The sequence below is a fragment of the Mytilus californianus genome, unplaced genomic scaffold (genome assembly GCF_021869535.1).
Source record: "Mytilus californianus isolate M0D057914Y unplaced genomic scaffold, xbMytCali1.0.p SCAF_17, whole genome shotgun sequence".
Classification (NCBI taxonomy): domain Eukaryota; kingdom Metazoa; phylum Mollusca; class Bivalvia; order Mytilida; family Mytilidae; genus Mytilus; species Mytilus californianus.
The window spans coordinates 5,048,766-5,062,666 of NW_026262659.1; the positions used below are offsets into that span (position 1 = coordinate 5,048,766).

At 33.4% G+C, this 13,901-nt stretch overlaps 1 protein-coding gene across 9 annotated transcripts in view; it reads left to right on the top strand.

Annotated features, from left to right (window-relative positions):
- LOC127726277 (serine/threonine-protein kinase Nek1-like) overlaps positions 1–13,901 on the top strand; it is a 100,482-nt gene that overhangs the window by 26,818 nt on the left and 59,763 nt on the right. For 7 of the 9 annotated variants that reach the window (XM_052233587.1, XM_052233586.1, XM_052233584.1 and 4 more), the window contains exons 22-25: positions 460–622; positions 1,315–1,416; positions 2,089–2,151; positions 3,708–3,752. In XM_052233587.1, coding sequence (XP_052089547.1) covers positions 460–622; positions 1,315–1,416; positions 2,089–2,151; positions 3,708–3,752 — 373 coding nt within the window. The remainder of the gene's footprint in view (positions 1–459; positions 623–1,314; positions 1,417–2,088; positions 2,152–3,707; positions 3,753–13,901) is intronic. The other 2 variants (XM_052233589.1, XM_052233592.1) reach the window with 1 other exon arrangement.

The window sequence follows — 13,901 nt, forward strand, 5'->3', positions numbered from 1 at the left end:
AAAGAAAATACATTTGTCATTTCGGAGCTTTTATCGCTGACTATGTGGTATGGGTTTTGCTCATTGTTGAAGGCTGTATGGTGACCTATAGTTGTTAACATCTATGTTATTTGGTCTCTTGTGGTGTGTTGTCTCATTGGCAATCATACCACATCTTATTTTTATATAAAAGGAAGATTGAGTAATATGTCAATGAGAAGGCAAGCCATCAACATAAAAACAAGAAAAGATATCTGGAGGTCAACACACAGTCTTAAACAATAGACATGAATCTATGTAATAGGTCAATCTCTTAATCGAAGACAAATTGTGTATAGTTTCAGTTAAGACTACAAAAGATAACCAATCAACAACAATTTAATGAAAGGACAAAATACAATATAATGTTAAGTTTAGATTTTATAGGTAGTGGTGTGCTGATGCTGCAGAAAATATAATGTTTATTTGTGGATTTTTTAGGCAGAAGGGTGCTGATGCTGCAGAAAGTATAATGTTTATTTGTGGATTTTTTAGGCAGAAGGGTGCTGATGCTGCAGAAAGAGCAAGAATTGTTGGTGAATTTATACAGAGGAAACAAGAAGCTGAAGCAAACAGAAGGAGAGGAAATGCTGAATTGTTTGGGGTAGGTGTTGTGTTTGTATTTGGGTATAAAAACATGTAAATACTGAATACCACTAAATTTTAAGACAATCCTTTTTTTTTTAAATCAATTAAGAATATCTTGTCTTTGCTGTTTCATTTTGTAGTTCAACAAGAAATATAGATATTATACAGTTCGTAATATTTAACGCCTGTGATATGCAAATATTTTAGATCAGGTTCATACAATTAATGTATATTTATTTGGATGGAAATAGATCCAGGTTTTTGTCTCGCCTTGACGGATGCTGATAGGTATGCAGTTTGTGGTGTCAGCGTCAACAATATGTTAAAGTTTGTGATTAGGTCAGTTTAAGGGGAACCACAAATGGTAGATCAATGTTATTTGGTATGCAGTTGTATAAGCTTTGGCACATCTCATTTCCATGGAGATTATTTATCCCTGTCCCCTTATTCAGGGTCTATTGACTTTGAAACTTTTGAGTGGTCTTCATATTAAAGTTTGTGATTAGGTCAATTTGTAGTGGAACCACTTATGATAAGTCAATGCTATTTAGTATGGAGTTGTATTAGCATTGGCATACCTTATATCTGAAATTATTTGGTCTTGTTCGTTCAGACATGGTTCATTGACTTTGAGTATTTAGCATCAATCAATAAAGTTAGAAATAGTCTGAAACAGTGAATTAAAGAGATCTTTTATGTATATTTCAGGGAGCTGCACCATATGAATCCCCAAGGAATGTACCCTCACCTTCACCAATGAGGGATGATGGCAGACCTTCATCGGCTGATTCTAGGAGAAGAGAAGAAGAGGTGAGTAAGAACATTAACAAATATTGACCTTGAAAATATTTGTAGCAAAAAATAATTATACAGTGTATTAAACATTGTCAAACAACTGCAAATAAAATAGCAGTGTGATTGTGAATCTGTGAATTATAAAACAGTGCATTTTGTTTTGTTAGAACTAGTTAGTTTTATAGGGTAACTAGTTTCCTCTACCAATAAATACAGATTTAGGGAACTCAATATACTGCATGTCAGAAAAATTTTGTGTGTGTCTAATTTTGACTTCTTTTGGGTAGACATTTTACCATAAAATTAAACCTATGAGAACATTTCACTGTTCATTTAAATGGATTGTTCAAGGCCATCAAATTCAAATAATCAATACAGCAAAGATTAAACTGCCCCATTTTGACCAAAACTGCAAACAAAACTTGACATGAATATAACCTAGCATACAGTATTATGCTGGTATAGATCTGTCAATTCTGAAGAGACATATTTTTTTTTATACATTTGAATTTTGAATAGAAGAAACATTAAGTTGTTTAAATGCCTATAAAAGCATATGTTTTGATATTTATAAAAGGAAAATTTTTGGGTATACCTCAATGAGACAGCAACACAACAACACAAACAACTGAAAGACATTTGATATTTGTGTACCCTTAATATACTTCTTACTATTGTATTTAATAGGAATATTTAGAAAGATTGAAAAAGATCAGACAAGCTAACTATAATGAAAGGAGAAATGATAAGGTAATTATATGTAATCTAAAAAATATAGTACATGCCAAAACACAAAATTAACAGCGCCTTTAGGGGGAGGGTTGGGTGCCCGCTAACATGTTTAACCCGCCACATTTTTTATGTGCCTGTCCCAAGTCAGGAGCCTGTAATTCAGTGGGTTGTCGTTTGTTGCTGTATATCATATTTGTTTTTTGTTCATTATTTTGTACATAAATCAGGCCGTTAGTTTTCTCGTTTGAATTGTTTTACATTTGTCATTTCGGGCCTGTTATAGCTGACTATGCGGTATGGGCTTTGCTCATTGTTGAAGGCCATACAGTGACCTAAAGTTGTTAATTTCTGTGTCATTTGGTCTCTTGTGGAGAGTTGTCTCATTGGCAATCATACCACATCTTCTTATTTTTATAGTTGACATTCACTTTTAATGTAATCACAGACAAAGTTTAGGATGGGTAATCTCTTTCAAATTTTTTCTAATTGTGGTTTCCAAAGAAAAAGGATTTCATTACACTTGTCGAAATATATCCTAACAGACTCCTCTTTTGAAAGACAAGTTCACAAGATTACAAATCTTAATATTCTAATAGAACAAACCTGTTTTTATACGTCCATTTACAGGACATATTATGGTATACTGTTGTTCGTCCGTATGTCTGTCTGTCTGTCTGTCTGTCTGTCCGTCCATCGTCAACATGTCGGACAATAACTTAAAAACGCTTTAACCAATTTGCATGAAACTGTAGTGAATTGTTTATATCTATTGACATGAGCTCCCTTTCGATTTTTATAAATTTTGAAATTTACGTTTTCGAGTTATGGGGTTTTATTCATTAAAAAAAAGGGATTTTCCAATTTTCGGACAATAACTCAAAAATGCTTATAGCAGTTTTCATGAAACTTTGGTGAATTGTTTCTATCTATTGACGTGAGCTCCCTTTTGATTTTTATAAATTTTAGATTTTACATTTCCGAGTTCAGGGTTTTATTCATTAAAAAAAAAGGGATTTTCCAGTTTTCGGACAATAACTCAAAAATGCTTTGAGCAGTTTTCATGAAATTTTGGTGAATTGATTATATTTATTGATGTGAGCTCCCTTTGATCTTTATAAATTTTAGATTTTACGTTTCAGAGTTATGGGGTTTTATTCATTAAAAAAGGGGGATTTTCCAGTTTTCAGACAATAACTCAAAAGTGCTTTGAGCAATTTTCATGAAACTTTGGAGACTAGTTTATATCTATTAAAATAACCTACCTTTAGTTTTTTTATAAATTTCTGATATGACATGATGAGTTATGGAACTTTATTCTTTGAAAAAGTGACAGGCGTATCATGCGCTCATGGCGCAGCTCTTTTTTAGAGATGCACTAAAGACATATAATTGCTGAAAGAAGAATAACTTATAGATAGGATTGACTCTATTGTATTGTAGTTTTGAGTATTTACAAGTTTCACAGATTTAATGTACTCAATAAAATACAAATTTCCAGAAACTTTCTTCTAATGATGGAAATCAATACTTCAATATTAAGTACTCCATGGTATACAAATTATTGTTCATTTCAGAATAATGAAGCAGAAGTAAGGAAAAAGAAAATAGAAGCTTTAAGAGTAAGTTTGATTTAATATAGTGGAAATAGACACTGGCAGACCTATTTGGAAAATCACCGCGATTTTTGTAAAAACTACGGTGTTTTTTGGCTAATCTCCGCGAAACGGATAAAAATTAGAGGTTCATCGTAAATTTGCTGTATTACAGGATATTTTGCATGTTATCCGGAGATTTTCCGTGTCGGCGGGAATTAGCCGTTTGTCCGATAAAACTGGTGTGTATTGAGTCATTGATAGAATCACTGATGCGTGAGCGACGGTTATTAATAGGTCGTTGTATAATCCGTTATGCGTGAGCGACGGTTATTAATAGGTCGTTGTATAATCCGTTATGCGTGAGCGACGGTTATTAATAGATCCTTGTAGTGTGGTACAAATTATGATATATAGATGTTTACAGAATTAAAAACAAAGTAACTATAATCATTTGAGATATAAGGAATTTTCAAAAATATATCATATAATGTTTCTGTAAATTTAGAGAGAAACAGATTATATATATCTGGGGATTAGATGGTTACTTTTTTTAATTATATGTCAGAGGCCGCAGATCATTTAATTGCTTCTAGAACCGTTTATTGAAACAAAAATTAAATGAACGGCCAGGGGAAAGTCTTTAGTAACCTTAGTTGGTATCAGGGGTTAACTGGGTTAAGTTCAATATCGTAGCAGCTACGTAGCGGCTATGTAGTTGCTATCAATATCTATGTAGCAGCTTATCTATAGCTTCACGTTCAATAGTAAAAATCTACATTGCACTACGTAGCCGCTACGATATTGAACGCAACCCTGGTAATACATAGAGTCAGACCGTCGTTGCATAATATGTATATGTATTTACACACATGCAGTGCATTCAAACTCGATTTCGCAAACTCGTGGGTTGTCTTTTTAGACAAAAAAGTTCAATTTAAAAGATATGAAAGTTACGTACATGTATACAAGCATAGATATAATAGCCATTATATCTATGATACAAGGAATTGTATATTTAACGTCAATGCCTGTCTTGTAAACTAATCTGTTACACTTTGAAATGTAAATAAGTTCTTTTTAAAAGATTGGACGGTTATTTCACATGAATAAAAGTTCTTCTGATCATTTTTGTTTTACAATGATTTTTGAAAGTGCGATCTTAAAACTAAGTTTGTCCGGACTTGCATGGAATATTTGCCACTGGAAGTTAAGCAACCAACAATCAATCATCTTAAAATAAAATAAATATGCCTGAGCGATAATATTCTTAAATTTTTTAATGTGAAACACAGTTTCTTCATTTATTAGAAATCACTTTCAGGTCTGATGGTAAAGTGAATATACATTCCGGGATGAGATTAATTTACTATAATTGCCAAAGAAAAAGAAAAGATATTACGTTTCTTTTAATTAAATTTTAGACTGCAACAAATGTAGATCGAACATTTTTAATAATGAAATCATGCACGTCAAAAATTTCGCTCACAATAGAGATGTTAAAAATAGATTTTATCAATTGTGTCACTGCACGAGATCTTCCAACGGCGGGAAACATCATGTAGCTATAAACACAGGTGATGTTAGTGACCGATTGTGGAATGTCAATTTAGGGTTAAATTTGATGTGTAATGATTGACATTATTGTGCGCGTTAGGTTGAGGCTCTAGAAGGTTCATTTCAATTGATAACCAAAATTATAAAATCAAGTTTTTTTTTCAAATCAACGTTTAAGTGTAAAATTTTGTGGGAGGGAAACTTTATTTTGTTTGTTTTTTAGGGGCACAGGGAGTTACGATAAAAATCTATAGGAACGTTGAATAAAACAATTTCGAAGGTCACAACTTGTAAACTAATGAAAACAATGATAAACACTGCTGACAAGCGTAAACAGTTGTACATTACTTAGAAAATAGAGAGAGTGAAAAAAAAGGACGTTGATGATGGTTACTGTTCATGTTAATTTTGAAAGATCGTGGTAACTGATTTCTCGGATGGTGGTACTTGCCAAAAGGTTGTATAAAAGGACAAACTAAGTACAATTTTAGCCGTGATATATGGGGGCCCCTCACGCTTGAATTAATTTACGTTACATATTTCGTCCTTTATTATGACCTACAGTTGATCATAGTTGAGTACTACGTATCGGTCAGGGGCGGATCCAGACACTGTGAAAAAAGGAAGGGTGTGCTAGCCAGGGTTTCTCAGAAAAAAGGGGGTGCTAGTACAGTTGGCCTAATGTATTTGAAGGCCAGGATTGGAAGATTATCAGACATTCTGTGGCTCAATTTTAATTTTATTTTCTAACTGTGAAGTGCTACCTAAGCCGTGGCCTGGAGAACCATACCCAATTTTTTAAAAGGGTGTTCCAAAGGCATATTAAAATACTTCCAGCATTATACAGGTCCTGAGGTACAATTTCTTGGGGAGGAGATTTCAATTGCTGTTATGTGGGTTAATTTTTTGTTACTAGGAATTTTCGTTTTTTTTTTTCATCAGATTTGCCCGAATTGTCTATTCTGTTAAGGTTTCACAAAAGTCAAAATATATAACACTTCATAAACATCTGAACTTTGCCTGTATTTTTCAACCTATAATGAATAAAGTCCTAAACTATATGCAAATATCTTCATTTAAACATACTTAAACATATGCACACCGTGTAAATTGTAAATAAAATTGAAATTGTTATGTTGTGGCCAACCCGGTTCTTGGGGTGAACACCAAATTTTCCAAAAGAAATCTGGAGGCCTATTCTGATCATATTCTGATCCCCAATTTGATGAGAGAAAAAAATATTGTGGTCTGGCAGTTGACAAAAAAAATCGGAATTCCAGAATTCCCCATACCGTTTATTTCAAGAAAAAAATGTTTGGTGCATGGCAGTGGGGAATAACGTTGTGTTCCGAATTATTTCCGACTCAGAACAAACCCCTAACCCTTTGAATTTAAATGTTGCTCCTATATACCTTACTATCGTGAATTTTCAATGTTTCATGTATATTTCAGGTCAGATCCCAGGGCATACTATGTGTTCAAAATTATAAAAACGTAGAAAATTCATGATTCATGTACGTGTAATATGTCTCAAGAAAATGGATTGAAGGCATATTAATTATCAAATTATTTATTTGTACAAAAAAACACATAGGCAATGAAAACCGTGTGTGTGCCAAGAAAGGTCAATACGTATGACTCAACTCGGAGGCTGATTTAGGGGCAGGCTGTCCAGATCCCTCCTTATGGAACTACATATGGTTAATTTTGACTTTTATTTACTTGTTTCACTTACCCGAATAATTCAGTCGTTATATTCCGCTGATCTACGATTATTTCATTAACAAGTATATAGAAGAGATCGATTACGGAGAGAGACTGAATTTTTCGGGGTTAGTTCCACTCCGACCTTTTTTTAGTTTATACAATAAAGCAAGTCTATTTAATCCATTTCTCCGCTGTTTTCGTTATATATAGCACTTTCGTCATACTAAGGTTAGGTTTCAAAGAGTGGATCATTAATATGAACATGTCGGGGTCTTTTAGAGCTGACAATGCAGTATGGGCTTTGCTCATTGTTGAAGGCCGTACGGCGACCTATAGTTGTTAATTTCTGTGTCATTTTTGGTCTCTTGTGGAGAGTTGTCTCATTGCCAATCATACCACATCTTCTTTTTTTTATATATAATAACAATATCATAATTACAAATACTAATTCTCCTTACGTCATCCGAGAATACACGTGTCTTTTCTTTAGGCTAAAGCGCGAGTAGATGTATATATGTATATATGGAATTTTGAAAGGACCTTGACTGGCTACACAGCCCTTGCACGATCTGATCGATGGTCAGAAAGATGACCGTCAAGTTCTAAGTGCACACAAATGGTCACATGTCATGAATATCCATGAACGTACAACGAACTAAATTTTATATATACGAATCCTTGCTGTACCACAGGTGTCCTTGTGTAATGGAATTTTAGGGTATTGGTGCATAGTCAAGTGATTAGATAAACTTGGATAATCAATGAGAGAGAATGAATGACCATTTTAAGTTAATCCAGGGACTTTCTATTGATTGTTGTTTGCTTTACGCTGCATTAGCACAAAAATGCTATATCGCGGCGAGAGCTTATTCCAATATTTTTACAATTTAAGGTATATTTTTAAAATCAGACAATAAGGTCCTTCAATAAACTAAAAATCTAGACTAAAGGGACTTTCTATACTAACGGGATAAGATAAGATAAAACTTTTTTTTATTAAATAATGAAAGCTTTTTCAGATAAAGGGAGTGTCGGACATAGTTTTAACTCTAAATGAAACTGTTCTTTAATTCATAAATAATAATACATAAAATTAAAGGCATTTTAGACCCTTCCTACAAACGGAAAAGATGAGCATGAAAAATAAGTGAAAGGGGGGTGGGCATAAGTGACTGGTTACGAATTAATTTTAATAGTAGTTCACCGTGCAAGAAGTTTTAAAGTACTAATGGAATAGTGTGACAGACTGAGCGGATTTAGAGGGGGCCAGGTACCCCTTTTCTTGATAAAAAATGTGGTTGATTATACATGTATTGGGAATCACTGAAGCATGACTGAAGCGACCCCCTCTTAGGCAGTCAGTGCATATGAAAATTTCTGGATCCGCCACTGGTGTGCTAGCTTATAAATGATATATTTTTTACTTCCTTTATTTTTTTTAATCCTTACTCCGTCTTTGTAAGATAATCGAGACTTCATCAGGTATACACGCGGAGAAATAAAATATTGAAGTGATTTGAGTACCGATATATGAAATGTCTCCTTGGTAGCTGGTATCCCTTGTGGGATTAATAAATTGAACTCATGTGTGCCGGAATAGGTAATTAATATATTTAATTTTTATTATTTGTCAACTTATGGTACGGTAATAACTTTTATTTTTTTATTTTCCTTTTGTTTCAATTTCAATTTGCCCTTCGTTCTGTGAACAAAATAACACGGCTACACATTTTAAGACAAAACACACTAATAGTTCGACTAACACGTTGACTTATTGTACTCACTTAGTATCAGATAAACGTGATGCATGCTCCTTAAAATCATTTCAGATATTCTATGGAATTTTTAATTCACCAGAAAATCAGAAATATCCATCTTAAACATTTCTTTTTTCATTGAATGTTATATCATTTTAAATATCTAACAAGGCACATCAAAAATTCTAGTTTTTTTGCGATGTCCAATATTACGTGCGATGATGCGTAGCTGCATGGAAGTTACTACATGAATTACATCATTTTGATTATCTTTGAAATCACTCACACGTGGCGGTGTACACATTACACTCAATATACGACTTAAAATACCTGGGGCAATTTATACTTCCGTTTATTGTCCCTTTACTAGCCAGTGTACCTGTGTAAGGTTATAGATGTAATTTTACATCTATGGTAAGATGTATCTCTGACTCCAAAACAGTCGAGTGCGAATCCCGGATTTTGACAAAGAATGTTGGAGGACGAAAAGACAACATTCGAAATGAGATTTATGTATAAAGTTTATATTATGCATATATACCATTGAAGCAGCCTCTGATAAATTGTCATCTAAGACGGTATAAATTAAAATTCTGTTGACATGGCACGAAGAGGAGTTGAGAAATATGTGACACATTTTATTCAATGTCCTCACAAAGGTAGTTTATTTTACATGTTCTCGGACATTAAATATATTTCTTGTGTGACAGTTTGCTGACTGTTAACACCATGTTCAATTTATCTTAATTGACAAACATTTTGATAAGGTTCCATCATTTGAAAATAAGTTATTAAAATCTCAGTAGGTTCAAAACTACTAAATTTTATCACACAGAATGCAACAAATAAAGGTTACAGAAATGGGCTCTACCACTTCACACTTTGGCAATTGAAAATAAAATCTAATCAGTCAAATTCTCAGTATCACAACTTCATTTAACTGCAGTAGATATTGTCTTTCAAGATAACTGAATAAAATAAATATTCTTTAAAACAAGAGTGTAGGGAGTCTATTTCCTACCGACTCGCATGAACAATTTTCATTTTTTTTATATACTGCCTGAATGACATGACTCGAGAAATATTTGTCACTGGACATCAATTTAAAAATTAAAAAGAAAACAAAGAACTCGAAATTAAGGATCTGTATGACACCGTACGGCCCTTCTCAGACAGTGAGCAAAACTCATACCATATAGAATTTATAAAATGCCCCGACATGACATAATTTGGAAAAATTAAAAAGACAACACCTTTAAAAATTACAAGCTCCTGACTTGCCAGGACAGTCATAGAATGAGGAGGGTTTAAACCTATTTGAGATAGCTCAACCCTCATGCGGTCACCAATCCTGGAATGTAAGACTGAGAAAATACATATCCTTTGCTTTATAGGATAGGACTGGGCCTCTCCCAACCTGGACAGTGAGGTAATAACATGCACAAATTGTGAAAATTAAAGTTAAAATCAATAAGAATCATTGGATTTAGTGTAACGCAGTTATAAACAGTCATAGAAAAATCATGAACTTGTGTGATACCAAAATATACGTACATAAAATCGAGAGAAAAAGGCACGACCATAAGTATGCATTAAAGCAATCTATGTATGTAGCAGGGAATTTATGTTTTTTTTTGTTCACATCTCATCCTTTTTTTTCCATCCATTTCCAATGTTTGTCGACTTGATATATAGCCTGGTTAAGGATGTACTTATGTGATGTTTATGAATTTGTGTATAGCTTGTTATGTTTCTTTACAAAAGCTTCTCCGACTTATAGTATCTATCTATCTATACTACTTAAACGAGAAGACCTCATTTTGTTAGTCGCTTCTCTTCCTTTCATAATAAATTAATCATCATGACTCTGTGTTCTATAGGTTCCATGCATAGTTGCATTTGTCATCTATTCTTATGATTCTACTGTTTGGGTTATTTTAGGAGAAATCAATTTAGCAGTGATCGCCGTGTAGAAGAAACTTGGAATTGATAGTTTATATCAAATATACTTTATTGATAATAAATGTATGTTCATAGTATACAGAAACGCCAAAATAATGGTATTTAACAGAAAACAAAAAAAATAATGCACTTTGGAGAAAAGGGAGAGGGCTTGAAAAAAATTGTCCCGTCTCCAGGAGTCCCTATGAATTTTGATACCTTTTCTGAAATTATCCAGATTTATAAAAAGAGATGGACCATTTTGTACATATACCAAGGGGAAACTTCGTGCAAAGCATTATTATTTATAGTTTAATTGAATTTAGTAGAAAAAGAAAATTTGGTGAAAATAAAACCAAGATTTTTTTAGAAAATCCACAGATTTTAAGACCGAGATTTTTATACGATTCCAATTTTTTTTTGGGGGGGGGGGGGATCGTATAATGGTATGATGTGGTTGTTGTCGTCTACCTCGTCCGAAGACACATTTGTAGTTTCTGGACTATAACTTGTGTGTAAGTGTATGGATCTCTCAACATTTTTTTAGTTATTCTAGTTTTTCAGACAATAACTTGTGTTTAAGTCACTGTATGGATCTTTCTGAAATTGTACTACAAGTTTCCATACTACAAAGGAAAACTGGGATCAAGTGTTGAGGTTATTGCTCCAAAGGGCGGGGGGGGGGGGGGGGGGTGGTTGTGAGTTCAAAAAGTTTGCAGGTTTCCAAATTTTTAAAAGGGGTTTAATTTTTTTTTCAAAATTTTTCAAATTTTAAAATATTTCAAAAGTTTCAAGAAGAAATCTTTAATTGCACAGTATTGCCCAATAGATTTGAAAGACCTTTACACATGGTTTGTGTCAGAAATTTGATCACAATCAGGGGTTAAAAAATCCACTAGCCCGACGCCCGGGACTAGACTTTTACACTTCGGGCAATTAAAACTTGTAACCGAATATGCCCGACGGACTAGTAACAAACAATTCTTGGCATTTCCAAAATAGTAAGTGGAAAATCCCCTCATCGCTATTCTATCTTAGCCAATCAGATTCAATTACGTACGTCATCCGGGATTCCAAGAATTTGAACCGATTTTGTACATGTTTTAAAAATAGAACAACTAACTCTGGGTGGACCGGTATCATGTATTGATCGCAATTCACGTACTTTCAATATCAATTTCTCAGTACAGGGGGTATTGTACATTGCTTATGCCGAGATTTTCAATTAATGGTACTTGGGTGTATGATGTAATGATCGATATTGACCTGTCTTGTCGGACAGCTGTTAATTTGAGCTTGAAACCATGCACAAATTATTTCTAAACATTTTAGTACGGCCACCACAGGAACTTTGTCAGTTTTAAAACGAAAAACGGTAGATGAAGGGGGTAATGAGGCTAAAAATTTATCCCAAAAAATGCCAAATACGACCAGGAAAAGCGGAAAAAAACATTTATAGTGTCATTGACAGAAAGATTCCCCATGGGCAAGGTCGACTGTTACTGATGATAAACAAGAGATGATGTTTTGTGAATATTGCCGTCATTTTCCCGATCTCGCTGATAAAAAGTCTGCTTTGTATGTGGGAACAAAAATATAATAATTGAACCACTGGTTTAACATGACAATATCAATGAACATGTTTTCTGTGCCCGAAAATATTTAACAACCCCTGGGAACAGTATATCTAACATAGTACAAGGGATATCCAAAAAGATGTCTAGAGATCCCTGTTATAATTAATAAAACAAAAATTCATTTGATTTATTTAATCAAATACCGTGTATAATGCCGGATTCAAAACAAGGGACATCCACTCTAAATTTGAAAGGTATACTCGGACTAGCAGGTCAGTTTTGATGGGCTAGCAGCTCTTTCAACAGGGCTAGTAAAATCCTGCTACCAATAAGTCCTGGGCTAGTGAGCTGTAACACATTTTTTTAACCCCTGACAATCCTAATTCAGACAGTAATAAGCTTGAATATTGTGTCAAAATTTGCCCCAACTGTTCATGGTTCAACTTCTGCGGTCTTTCAATCCTAATTGTCTTTCAATTTGTTAGTCATCTGTTTTTCTCTATTCTTCATATTTTTTTCTCATTATTCTATATTCTTTATTTTCTTGGCAGCTATTTTTTGTTACTTTTCTGGTCCTATGTTGTGCACTTTTTGTCCATTTGTGTTCTCTATTCTTCTATAAATCCTATCCAGACCCTCACAAACATACATAATCAATAAGTTCCGCTCCTATTACCTAACCCCACTTGACATGGATATAGATAATTGTCATCCATGGGGTTTTCTCATCCGTTTTGAATATAACATTGCTATTAAAACGGGTACGTTATAAAAAAAGAAGACGTGGTATGATTACCAATAAGACAACTCTCCACAAGAGAAATGACACAGAAATTAACAACTATAGGTCACTGTACAGCCTTCAACAATGAGCACAGCCAATATTGTATAGCCAACTTTAAAAGGACAACATACTAGGAGTCCATTACATCAGATATAACATATAGAGATGTATAAATACGCAGTCACGTATACGTCCGATGCTAAATTGTTGACTTTGTTGGAAGGCAAAATGATTAGCCCTATACTGACTGGAACTAGTATATATATAACTGAAACTAGATGAAAATCAAGGAATCTACACATGCTGTAATAGCAAATCTGAACGAACCAAAACGCATGTTTGTAAAAAAATAAATAATATACAACTTACATTTCAGCAACTGTTATATTAGTAATTATTAATGATGTAGTTCGTGAATAAATTGTCCTACACAGTGGAACAAATGGACAGTCTAAGTACGTTAATGTCTGGATTAATATTTCTGCAAAGACGTTGTCATTTTATTGTTTCCATTAACCGACTTAAATAAAAATCAAATTATAACTTTGTAATTATTATAAATGTTTACCTTTTGAAATAAATTTTGGTTTATTGAATATATTTACGGGAAAAACGAACTCAAATGTTTTATTTCCATGTATTTTATGACATATTAAAAAACATCTTTGTGTAAAAGAAAAATCGAATCACATCAAATTTTGATCGGCCGTAAAATAAACTTCACATCACTTTATTTATATCACAAATCAATTTACAAAAACTTCTCAACGATGTCATAATAGAAAGCACGAGTGATCTATCTGGCGGACCAACTTATGGCTAATGATTGACAGGTATGATTAGATCTTGAGGC